We start from the raw sequence: 12,022 nt of genomic DNA on the forward strand, positions 1-12,022 counted from the left end.
TCGGGAAAGCGGCGGAGCTTTCAAACTGGCCCGCTTTTGCGGGCTGCAAAGAGCCCGGGAGGAAGGAGGGAGGGAAGGAAGGCAAGAAGGCGAGGCGAGGCTCTCCCCCCCCCCACCCGGCCCCACCTCCCGCGCCTGGGCGGACCTGCGCCGGAGAGGGCGTGGAGCGGAGGGAGGGTCCGCCGCCGCCGCTCTTCTTGGGCGCAAAGTGCCCGCAAGTCTCGCAAAGCGTCGCTCGGGCGCAGGGGACTGGACGGGACGGGCTTCTCCTCCGGGCGGCCGCGCTTCAGCACCTCGGAGAGCTCTCTGCGTGGTGGCGGCGGCGGCGGCGGCACCAGGGCGCCCCCTGGGGAGCGGCGAGGAAGGGCTGGCGAGTGGGGCGCCCTCCCCGCCTCCCTCCCTCCCGCCCTCCCTGCCCCCCATCCACACGTGCTGCCACCTGGAGCGGGAGCGGACGCGGCTAGACCGAGCGAGCGGGAGCCGCGATCGGAGGACGCTTCGGCGGCGCCTCGGAGCTGGCGCCCCTCCGCCCCATGGAGCGCGCCCCTCTGCGCCCCTAACGCCGCCCGAGCCCCGCGGGGATGGCATCGCCGGGAGACCTGGAGCCCGCTCCTTCCCGAGTCCCCGCCACCAAGGTGGAGCTCACCGTGTCCTGCAGGTGAGGAGGGCAGGGGGGTGGGGCGGGAGGCACCCCTGATTCCAACCCCTCCCCCGGTGAGGAGAGGAGAGGAGGCCAGCCCAGCTGTCCCCTGCTTGGGGGGAGGGAGGGCAGGAGGAAACGCCTCCCTCCGGGAAAGGTTCCATGATGAGCATGGGTTTGCCTGGATGTAAACAGTGCTGGGGAGCATGGGGGGGGGGGTGCACTCCTCGAAAAGTGGCTGAACATCCGGTGCAGTGTGGATTTCTGAGCGCACAACTCCCAGATTTGTTGCAACGAATCCTTTCTGTTTCATGAGCCCAAGGAATGGTCAGAGGGGTGCAACGCCAGGGTAGCGGGGCACTGGGCAGGGTGCGCATTTATTTTGAGTGGCGCTTGTACAGTTTAAACAGGTATCGCTCATGTGTACGATACTAGTCCGTTTTGTATGACATTTCCATGTATGCCTGTGTCTTTTGGTGGTAATGTTGATTCACGAGCATGCATGCGCATAGGGGTCTCCCCTTCCCCCCCCCCCCCAGCAACCTGATCTTTCTCAGGTCTGTGGTCTGTTTCCATTCATGTATCCTGAGGGATGTGCAGGTGCTTGCGGTGCGCCTTCGGGTTGGCGCATACAGTGTCAACCTCTCATATTGTGTCTCTATATATATCTTTGTCAGAACATTTTATTTTCATGCATGTGTTTTGCTTTGGATGTTTCCTTGAGCAATTTGCCCCGGATGTTCCCTTCCTTCTTCTCCCACTGTGTCCAGATGTCGTCTTCTCCGTCCAGATGCACGCGGGTCTCCCCCGGTACAAGCCTCTTTGTGCCAAAGCAGCGTGCTTGAACCCGAGGGCTGGAAAGAACCAGGGGGCCATGAACTCCAAGTTCTTACCCATCCATGCGCCAACCCCCTAACCATCAGCCCGCCCTTACAAGTTGCAGTTGTCAGAAGCAGAAGAATACAAGGTGTGCTGCCAGGTGCAGCGGCAGGGAAACCTACAAAAGAGAGAGAGAGAGAGAGAGGGACCACAGATCTCAAGAAAGTGAGCCACACCTGGGCAAAACAAACCCACACAACTTCCAGGATTGCTGCTAGCCGGTCTGGTCTGGGGTGGGCGGAGAGGCAAGTCCCACTACAATGATATCTAATTCCCAAGATGGGCCAGCCTGGCCAAGTTCCCATCTCCAAAGGATGCCTGTCGGCTAACCCACAATCAAACTGGGCAGTCAGAATAACTTCCTAGCCCAGTTCTCCAGTGACTGGACCACAGCAGAATGTTTTTTTTTGGGGGGGAGGGGGAGTGTCATGTATTTACCAGGGGTAGATAAACTGCGGCCCTCCAGGTGTCCATGGACTACAATTCCCATGAGCCCCTGCCAGCAAATGCCGCAGTTTGACCACCCCTGATTTAAACCCTCCTTTATGTTATTTAAACCCTCCATCGCCACCACCTACCTGCATGTGAACAGTGGAGCCTGGGTAGAACTTGACGTTATGTGTCTCTACCTTTCCACAGGCTGCTGTTGTTGTGTTTTTGCCCTACGGGAGATTTCCTGGGCTTTCCTTCCGCTGAATGCTGAAGTGGAACAGTCCCGGGGAAGGCTGCATCAGGCCCTTCGGAGACTCTAGCTCAGTCTTGAAAGGTTGCCCGTGTTCTGGGGTGCCCAGTTCCCTGTCCTCACTCGCTCCTCAAGGCGAACCAAATCCTGACTGGAGCGCAAGGGGATGTTTAAGGCCAAAATGTTTTCTTCCGCCTCCGCCAGCCCTTTCCTTCCCTCGGGGCTCCGGAGGAGGCTGCGGAACTGCCCCCGGCATTGCGCTGGGGAGCAGAACAGGTAGCAATTAGATGCAGATGGGAAGTGCCAGGTAGATCAGGGGACACCTTGCGTCAGATCCAATTCTGGAAGGGGCAGTGCAAGCTTTTGAGTTGAGTTGCACACCCCTGGTGCAATCCTAGACATGGTTACTCAGAAAAAAAGCCCCTTTCTGTTCAGCGGGGCTCTCGTCCAGGTAAACGTGTGTCAAAACTGCACCTCTGGTTTCCTCAAGTCACGTGGAGGGGCAGCTCAGTGATCTCCTGATCTCCTTGCTGGGGAAGAACGGGGATGAGGCTTCCTCAAGGGCCAGCTGAACCCCGGTGGGCTGCTGAACTGGAAAGAGACTGGTCCCTTCCCAGGAGCAAGACGAGCCAAGCGGAGCCTGCAGTGCTAGCAATGCCGCCGGGTCTGCTCCGTTCAGACTTGGCTTCCTTGAGGATCGCACAGAGTGGAGGTCCGCCCGAGGGGCTCACTTGCTCCAGGGCTGTTCAGACGTTCCAGCCCACACACACGGAGATCTGCCTTCTTTTATCTGCCGGTTTGTTTCCTTCCCCAAGTCGATGCCATGGGCATCTGTCTGGGGGTGGGGGAAACCAGCAGGAGGGATTTCCTCGTGTGGAGGGGTGTCCCTTCTGCTTTGGAAAAGGCTCTTGGAACAGCAAAGAGGAACACGTCCTGAAATGTTGGTGTGGCTCTTTTCTGCACACGGAACTGTGTCTCCTGCAAGGCCCCTTTTTCTCGGCTCTCTGGCTACCTAACTTCTTGGAGGGGGAGCGCTGCAGATCAGAGAGGACTGTTCTCATCCATGCACGGCTTCAGAAACATCTTCTTCTTCTTCTTCTTCTTCTCCTTCTCCTTCTCCTTCTCCTTCTCCTTCTCCTTCTCCTTCTCCTTCTCCTTCTCCTTCTCCTTCTCCTTCTCCTTCTCCTTCTCCTTCTCCTTCTCCTTCTCCTTCTCCTTCTCCTTCGTCTTCGTCTTCGTCTTCGTCTTCGTCTTCGTCTTCGTCTTCGTCTTCTTCTTCTTTTCCTTCTTCGTCTTCTTCGTCTCCTCCTTCTTCTTTGTCTTCTTCTCCTCTTTCTTCTTCTTCTCCCCCCTCCCCATGCTTAGAGGCCAGTTTGGTTCTGCTGAAGTGTGGATGATAATACCGTTAAGCATTCAAAATGCTGTCACTTAGAGGAAGGCCGAGAGCTATTCCTGTTGGCAGCAGAGGACAGAACTCACAATAATGGGTTTAAATTACAGGAGGAGAGGTACCGGCTGGGTATTAGGGGGAACATTTTTGTCAGAGTTGTTCAGCAGCGGAATGGTCTCCCTCACCGTCAGTCTTCAAGCAGCTTGCCAGGGATGTTCGAGGCTGATCTTGCATTAAGTAGGACTCAAAGGTTGGACTAGAAGGGCCTGTATGGCCCCTTCCAACTCCTCGCAAGACCCGGCCTCACTGCCTAGCAGCAAAGCCAGCCCAGTCAAAACCCAGCTCAGAGTCCTGATGCTTCCATCACAAAAAGGTCAGAGAGTTTCTAGCCCTCATGATCCTCAAGTCTAAGAAAGGTGCTCCATTTCTCCCTCAAGCTTAGAAGCCTAGAGAGACGCTGAAAGAAGCTTTTGACGGGGATGCCGATCTCATAGGACGACTCCCTGTCATTGCCCCCTTTTCCCCACCCGATCTACTAATTCTTTCTCCCCTCCTGCTTCGACATCTCAAACCAGTTACCCTGCAAAGGCTGAACCCGCTTTCTCCTGGCCATTCTATGAGTGTTCTGCTTGAGCAGGGGTAGTCAACCTGTGGTCCTCCAGATGTCCATGAACTACAGTTCCCATGAGCCCCTGCCAGCGTTTGCTGGCAGGGGGCTCATGGGAATTGTGGTCCATGGACATCTGGAGGACCACAGGCTGACTACCCCTGCGCTTGAGTATATCTGTGCAAATACATTGCCCATGCCTAAGTTATTCTCGTCGCAAAATACAGTTTGCTTGGCATTCTGCTTTGTCCAAAAACACCTGGTGGCAGGATTTGATGGCGTTGAACATTAGACCTCCTGAGCATCCGTGGATGAAGAGCAAAACTGTTCCTTCCATGGTGGGACCCAGAGGCTGAGGGGCTGCTGGCCATGAATGACGCTCCAGGGAGCAGAGGGGCCGATGAGAGAAAGAGAGAGGGAGATGGGGGTCCTGGACTGCTGGGTGAAGGCTTCATCCAGCACAATGCCTCTAGCCAATCTTCCCCAGTCCCTGGAGGCTGAGTTTAAAAATAGACCTGAATGGCCAGAGAGGGGGAAAAAAGCCATCTTCCAGTCAGGGAGAGGAGAGTGGTTTCCACGGGCGATAGGCATCCACCCACTTGGCTGGGAGCGGAGCAGAAATCCATGCCGCCGTGCCCCCCCCCCCCAGCCATGAGCAGAAGGGATCTGGTCTCCTTGCAAGCAGGCGAGGCTGTGCCACGGCTCAAGAAGCTGAATCGGTTCTCTGCTAGGGGGCCAGGCAGGTACAGGCATGGAGGGTTTATCCATGTGGAATGTGTGGTGTGAGCTAGGGGCCCCATGTTTTCATGGACCCCGCGAAGTGCCTCCCCTCCCATGGATCAAGGCCATAGCATCTCTCCTCCCCCCCCCCTTTCCCCTCTTTAAGGACACTCAGAGTGGCACCTGGCTGCTCCTGCTGCAATCGTACTGTGCCAGGGCCCCATGAATGCTTAAAATGCCTCTGGGGCTACGGGCCCCGCAAATCCTTATACCACCCCCTGGCACAGGGCAGGAAATGCCACCCCCGAACAGAGAGAGGCATCAATAGAGCCTCTGTGGGTCAAAGCCTCTGGAGGGCAGGGTGGCTGCCTTCCAGGCTGGCTGGTGCTGAGAGTCACAGAAGCAAGTCTGCCTGACAGACCTCGGAACGGAAGGCTGGAGGTCCCTGCAGAAGAGGTTGCCTTAGTTTTCTGCTCAGGGACAGAGGAAGGTGTTCTGAGAGTTTCTAAGGCCTTGCTTGGGGGTCCTTGGACTGATCCCACGCTTGGGATTGACTTGGTCTCACCTACCTTGCAGGGTTGTTGTGAAGAAGAAGGAGTTGGTTTTTATACTCCATCACTGTGAATTGGCCTACAAGCAGAGCTGGTTTTTATACTTCGCTTTTCACTGCCCTAAGGAGTCTCGAAGCGGATTAACAATCGCCATCCCTTTCCTCTCCCCACAACAGACACCCTGTGAGGGAGGTGAGGCTGAGAGAGGCCTGAGATTACTGAAGAAGAAGGAGAGTTGGTTCTTATATGCCGCTTTTCTCTACCTGAAGGAGTCTCAAAGTGGATTAACAATCGCCTTCCCTTCCTCTCCCCAGAACAGACACCCTGTGAGGTAGGTGAGGCTGAGAGAAATCTGACAGGAGCGCTCTGTGAGAAAAGCACTATCAGGACTGTGAGTGGCTCGTGGTCACCCAGCTGGCTTCATGTGAAGGAGTGGGGAATCAAACCCATCTCACCAGAAGAGAATCCGCCACTCTTAACCACTGACTCCGAAGGTGCTTTGAGACTCCTTTGGGTGGTGAAAAGCAGAGAATAAAAACCAACTCTTCTTCTTCATGCACTGAGTTAAGGCCGTCGAGAGCGGTCCTGCCTCTTCTGACCGGCAGCAGCTCTCCAGGGTCTTGGGGAAAGGGTTTTCCACATCACCTCCCACCTGCTCTTTGTAGCTGGAGAAGCCGAGGCTTGAACCGGGGACGTTCTGCATGCCCCCAGATGCCCTCCGCTGAGCCCCAGCCCGCCCTGATGCAAAGAAATCAGCCTTTGGCATAGGGGGTGTTCAGAGGCAGGGAGGGGTCTCCCGTCCCCCAATAGCTGGAGCAATTCTGTGGGGCAAGAGACCGCCCTCTCTCCTGCAGAGGAGCCAGAAGGAGCTGCAGCTGCATCCTCCCCATCGCCGGCTACAACCCTCCCTCTCCGGTGGCAGAGAGCAGCTTCCTTGCTCGGGCACCCGGCATTTGCTTAGTCAGGGCAGATCAGCTTCACTAAGCAGCAAACTTCTTCTCTCCAGAGATAAGCCGGAGCTGCCTGGGTCAGGGTGGGCCAGCGGCAGCAGCGGCTCCGGGTTTCTCCTCCACTCTGACAGCAGAGGACGAGGAAAGCGGGCCCGGAAGGGGAGAACAGGGAGGGAGCCAACTGCTTCCCAGGCAGCTTCCCCCCCGTCCCTCCCGCCTTCAGGGTTCCCCACAGATCTGGGGTGGCCCCCCCCCACTACGGCTCCCCTACACCCCCACCCAGCACGATTTTGCTCTCCGGCCATTCCTTCCTTCCTTCCTTCCCCCCGTCATGGCTGCCCTTCCTATCTGTCGTGGCTACCCTGGAAAGAACAGAGTGCAGAAAAGCCAGCAAGCAGTCTTGAAACGTTGCAAGGATCTCCAAGCGAGGGATGCTGGACTCCGGGGGTGGCCTGGGGAACCCTCAGAAATGTCGCTCACCTCCAGACAACCAAGATCAGGGGAAATGGGCACAATGGGGGCGGGGGGCTCGGGAGCCTGCTGAGGCCCTTGTCTTCCCCCAAGCTCCATCCCCAAATCTCCAGGGTTTTTCCAAACTTGGATCTGGCAACTCCCCCCCCTGAAAAAAAAACCCCATCCCCTGCTGATGGCCAGGGGAGGGGGGATCTGGCAACTTCACAGTGGGCCCACTGGGAAGGGGGGTGCCCAGTGGAAAGTCTCTTGCCCTCTGCTTTATCCAGGTATTTCTTCCCCGGGGACATGAGGGATTGACTGTTTGTTTGTTTATTCATTCTTTGATTTATATACCGCTGCTCTCAAAGACTCGCCGCGGTTTACAATCAAATGGTAAAAGCACAAAACCCTTAAAAAACACAAAACCCTTAAAATCCCCCCCCCACATTAAAACACATTAAATATGGAAATTAGTTGGAGTTAATCCCCCATTCCCTCCCCCTACCCCTGTCCAGCTTGCAGTCCTGAGCTCTTTCCTTAGGAGTGGGGTACCTGACCTCGCCAGTTCTAGGGCAGGGGTAGTCAACCTGTGGTCCTCCAGATGTCCATGGACTACAATTCCCATGAGCCCCTGCCAGCTGGCAGGGGCTCATGGGAATTGTAGTCCATGGACATCTGGAGGACCACAGGTTGACTACCCCTGCTCTAGGGGGATCCCTTGATGGTAATTCCGAAACCTCAACCTATAGCTCTGCCACTGGCTGGTGAGCCCTCTGTGAGGCCCTGTGGCCCTTGCGGGTGCCGCCCCCCCGATGCCAGCTCTGGCAGTCCTCAACTTGGGAAGAAGGGCACCTCCTTTGCTGACTGCCAGCAAGAGGAGGCCTTCCAGGGGGGCGCATGGCCCGAGCATGAGGCCGATCAGTGCGCCTGGGTCACTGCAAAGCCCTTCTTCTCCTGCTGCCGGGATTAAAAGCCGTCAGGCGCTTCTCGGTGCTGGAGTTTCTGGCATGTGAAAAACAAGCCGTTCAGAGTGTGCTCAAATTGGGTTTCAGAATCGATTGGCGCCTGCGAAGGAAGGCTGATTTGCAATTGCTTTTCAACCCCGTCGTGCTCCACGATGCGCCTGCCGTTGGGCGGCCCAGGGTTCTCGGCAGCAGGGGGAGAAGGAGGGGGTAGGCTGGAGCATTGAAACAAGTTTGCATTGTTGGGCAGTAATTCATTGCCTCTTCAACAGGAAACTTTAAAGCTTCCTGTAAGGAAAATACGGTGTCTATTCTGTGTTCTTTTTCTCTCCTTCCAATCTTTTATTGGTTTCTTATACATATATCTTAGCATTTTTATCTATCTGTATTAAAACTTCTAATACAATTTGGGGGGGGGGGGGAGAGAGAAGGTTTTAGCAGCCATGCTGGTTAAAAAGTAAAATCCCCCTCCAAAAGACACAGAAGCTGGCCAGTTGTGTCAACAGTAAAACAGTAAAACATCACCTAGGCTGATTCTGCACTTACTTTGTTTTTTCCCTTGTGGATCCTACTGAATTCCTATTGATTTGATCGCCCCCCCCCCATTGAAACAGAAAGTGGTTGGGAGAGGCTCAGTGGGGAGGGGAGTCAAGTGCAGCAGGAGTCTCTTTTCTTCAAGGGGGGAAGAAAATTGGAGACAGCAAAGGGGAATAAATCCAAGAGACAGATATCTGCTGAGAGAAATAAGGGCTTATGGAGCACAGTCACTTTAAGGGAAGCCTTGCAACCGGGAACCAGGAAGTCTTTGAACTGACGCCCTGGCCAGTCAGGGAAGACTGCTTTTGCTATGACGCAAGGAGAAGGGAGTTTATTCACACAAAGTAGGAATCTGCACACTTCCTGATGTTGGTTTTTCAAATAACAAGGCTTATATCCACTTCTGGATATTGCGGGGGAAAGGTAGGGTCACTTCAGATCAATCATGCAGAGGGATATTTTAAGGCACCCCAAATCAAAATGGAAATCGAATTAAGTGTAGATGCCAGGGATTTATTTGGACTGGGAGTGGGTAAAAAGCCCCGTACAGACTCCCACAAGTACAACTTCCTGCTCTCCCTCACCAAAAGCAAGAACGTAGACAGTAATTGGGAGCATCTCTGTTGGAACCAAGCAGCCGCTGAAATAGGCAGAACTCAGCCTCCCAAGTATCTCCAATTTCCCTTTTTTCCCCTTCAAAGTCTGTTGCCTTCCCAAGAGTGCGGAAAGCCCCCGAAAGGAGGGGGTGATGCCCATCAATCATGATGCCAAAAGGAGGACAGAGAGAAGAAAGAGAAGAAGGGATTGATCCAAAGAAGACAGCTAAGGTCAGGGCAGCCCTTTGAAAGTCAAAGCCCTCAGTCCTAACCGCGCATTGCAGGCTCCGTTTCAGGGGGTTGGCGTGTAGGCCTAAATCAACAGAGCGAAGTCGGAGACTGGCAGCCCTTTTAAGACCAACAAAGGCAAATTCTGGGTGCAAGCACGGGAAAGCTGACAGCCAGGCTTTCAAAAGCTCATGTCCAGGATTAAACTTTGTTGGTCTTAAAGGGGTTGCTGGACTCAGATTTTGTTCCTTCGCTTCAGACCAGCACGGCTACCCACCTGCATCTGTCTGCAGTAAGATAGATTTAGCCCAGAAGCGCCTGTGAGACCAACTGGACCCAACTCTAGTTATTCCAGATCTTTAGATGTTCTTCAAGTAGACTTATCTTTCATTTATAGCCCACTTTTCTCCCTGATGGGGGGGCTCAAAGCAGCTGCCTGTACATTTTGTCATTCCTTTGATGCTCTGCTTTTTATGGTCATTGGCAGGAGGGTGGGTCTGGATTCGAGCTGCTTGTGGGGTGCCCAGCGAGAGAGAGAGTGGGGGAGGCGTCCGTGTGGTGTGCCTGCCCTGTCACTTATGGGGCAGGGCAAAACCAGGGAGGCTGATCTGCTTAATGCGTACAGGCACTGAATAGGGAATTGGGCACTTTTTGGCACCAGAGTTGGGTTCTGTTGCTTGAACCATGTCGATTTTGGTCTCTCAAAGCTGGAACCGGGATGTCAGTCCTGGACTGATTCCCACTCAGTTCCCTAACTGGACAAGATTATTACTCTTGCTGTAAGCCGTCCTGAGACCTTTTTGGAGAGGGGCGTTCCAGCAAGGAATAAATAAAATAAATGAGAATACGCACAATGCGCAAGTCAGCCAAGATGATCCTCACCTGATTGCCTCGGGAGGAATTTAACATGTTTAAGATTCTGGGTTCACGACCAAATCCGTTTATTCCTGTTAGGGAAGGTGATTGGAAGCTACTTTGAGACTCTCCCTGGTAGAGTCGTCATTGTCTCCTTCTTCTTCTTCTGCTTCTTCTTCTTCTTCTTCTAATATTTAAATGTCATAAAAAGTAATAGAATAATTAATGTAAAGCATTTTGTTTCAAGCATTCTGAGTCTTCCCGCTGACTAATGGTAGTTATTAGAACTATGTAATGAATCTTCCTGGAGAAATCTTTCTTTCTTTCTTTCTTTCTTTCTTTCTTTCTTTCTTTCTTTCTTTCTTTCTTTCTTTCTTTCTTTCTTTCTTTCTTTCTTTCTTTCTTTCTTTCTTCTCCAACGCTCTTTCTTTCTTTCTTCTCCAACGCTCATTTTGCCCCTCTCTTTATCATCCCCTATTTTTCTTGTGTAACCTTCCCCTTCTTTGCCCATTTCCCAGTTCTCTCCCCGTTGCTGCTTTGGAGAGGAATGGGAAGGCGACTGTAAGCCGCTTTGAGCCTCCTTTGGGTAGGGAAAAGCGGCATATAAAAACCAACTCTTCTTCTTCTTCTCCCTGTCCAAATGAACACACGAGGCTGCCTTATGCAAAGTTATAACAATTGATCTGTTGAGGTCAGGGCTAGGCCTGTTCTGACTGGAGGGGCTTCTCCAGGGGCTCTGGAGGAGGACTTTCACAACATCTGCGACCCAGTCCTTTCTGCAGGAGATGCCAAGGACTGAACCTGCCAAGCAGATGTTCTACCTCTGAGACCCTTTCCTTGCTTTGGGGATATTCCAACAATTCCAGAGGTTGTCTTTGGCAAAATGAAGAACCAGTTCAATAAGCAAAGTGTTTAATAAAAAAAAAACCCTCCAAAAGCATTAGATGTCTTGTAGATTGGCGGAGTTCCTTCAAAGTAGGGCGAGAATTGAAGACAGGCAAATCTGGCTGTTTCACCCTGATTTCAGGAGGCTTGAATCCTGAATAACATTATCCCATCAGAGAACTTTTAACAAAGGAGCTGGAGTGAAAATCGGTGGACCTAATTTTATTTTATTTATTTATATCCCACCTTTTTTTCCCAGGGGAGAGCCAAAGCAGCTTAAGGCATTCTCCTCTCTTTCACAACAACCCTGTGAGGTAGGTGAGGCTGAGCATGTGTGCTGGCCCAAGGTCACCCAACAAGCTTCCATGGCAGAGTTGGGATTCAGATCTGCAACCCGACGACATCATGCTGAGCTTTTTATTAGGAAGTTCCACACAACCAGGACTCTGTGCATGCAAGAGTTCTCCTGTTGGCCTACATACCCAACCAAAACAAATTTTAACTCAACGTAACTTCATGTCCTCAGGTTCATCCCATCTCAGTGCAGTGGTTAGGAACAGCAGCCTCTAAACTTGAAAACTGGATTTGATTGGGCAATCTCCACAGTTCTGTCAGAGTTCTCTCAGACTCACCTACCTCATAGGGCAGGGGTAGTCAACCTGTGGTCCTCCAGATGTCAATGGACTACAATTCCCAGGATCCCCTGCCAGCAAACGCAGGCAGGGGCTCATGGGAACTGTAGTCCATGGACATCTGGAGGACCACAGGTTGACTACTCCTGTCATAGAGCGTCTGTTGTGGTGAGAAGAAGGGAAGTTGATTGTGAGCTGCTTTGAGACTCCTTCAGGTAGCAACAAGTGGGGTACAAAACCTCCAGCTCCTCCTTCTCTTCTTCCTCCTCCTCTTCCCCCTGCTTTGGATTCCCCCGCTAATTTCTTTTCTCTTTGCCCCCTGCCTGAGTTAATACTTCGCTTGCAAACATCTCGTCCCTGCCTTTTCCCATTTAGGTTGTTCTAGAAAACAAGATGCTGTTATGCTGCTGCTGATATAATAATAATAATGCGTAACCCCATTAGCCCCTTTAAGA

The 12,022-nt window shown here is 53.0% G+C and overlaps 1 protein-coding gene across 2 annotated transcripts in view; it reads left to right on the plus strand.

Annotated features, from left to right (window-relative positions):
• Positions 1-436: 436 nt before the first annotated feature.
• Positions 437-12,022, plus strand: part of CPNE9 (copine family member 9) — a 66,845-nt gene continuing 55,259 nt past the window's right edge. The window contains exon 1 of one of the 2 annotated variants that reach the window (XM_077324844.1): positions 437-658. In XM_077324844.1, the coding sequence (XP_077180959.1) occupies positions 582-658 (77 nt within the window). In that variant the 5' untranslated portion in view covers positions 437-581. Of the gene's footprint in view, positions 659-1,524; positions 1,608-12,022 lie in introns of those variants that run through there. The other variant, XM_077324845.1, reaches the window with a different exon arrangement.

Source organism: Paroedura picta, chromosome 3, assembly GCF_049243985.1.
Source record: "Paroedura picta isolate Pp20150507F chromosome 3, Ppicta_v3.0, whole genome shotgun sequence".
Classification (NCBI taxonomy): domain Eukaryota; kingdom Metazoa; phylum Chordata; class Lepidosauria; order Squamata; family Gekkonidae; genus Paroedura; species Paroedura picta.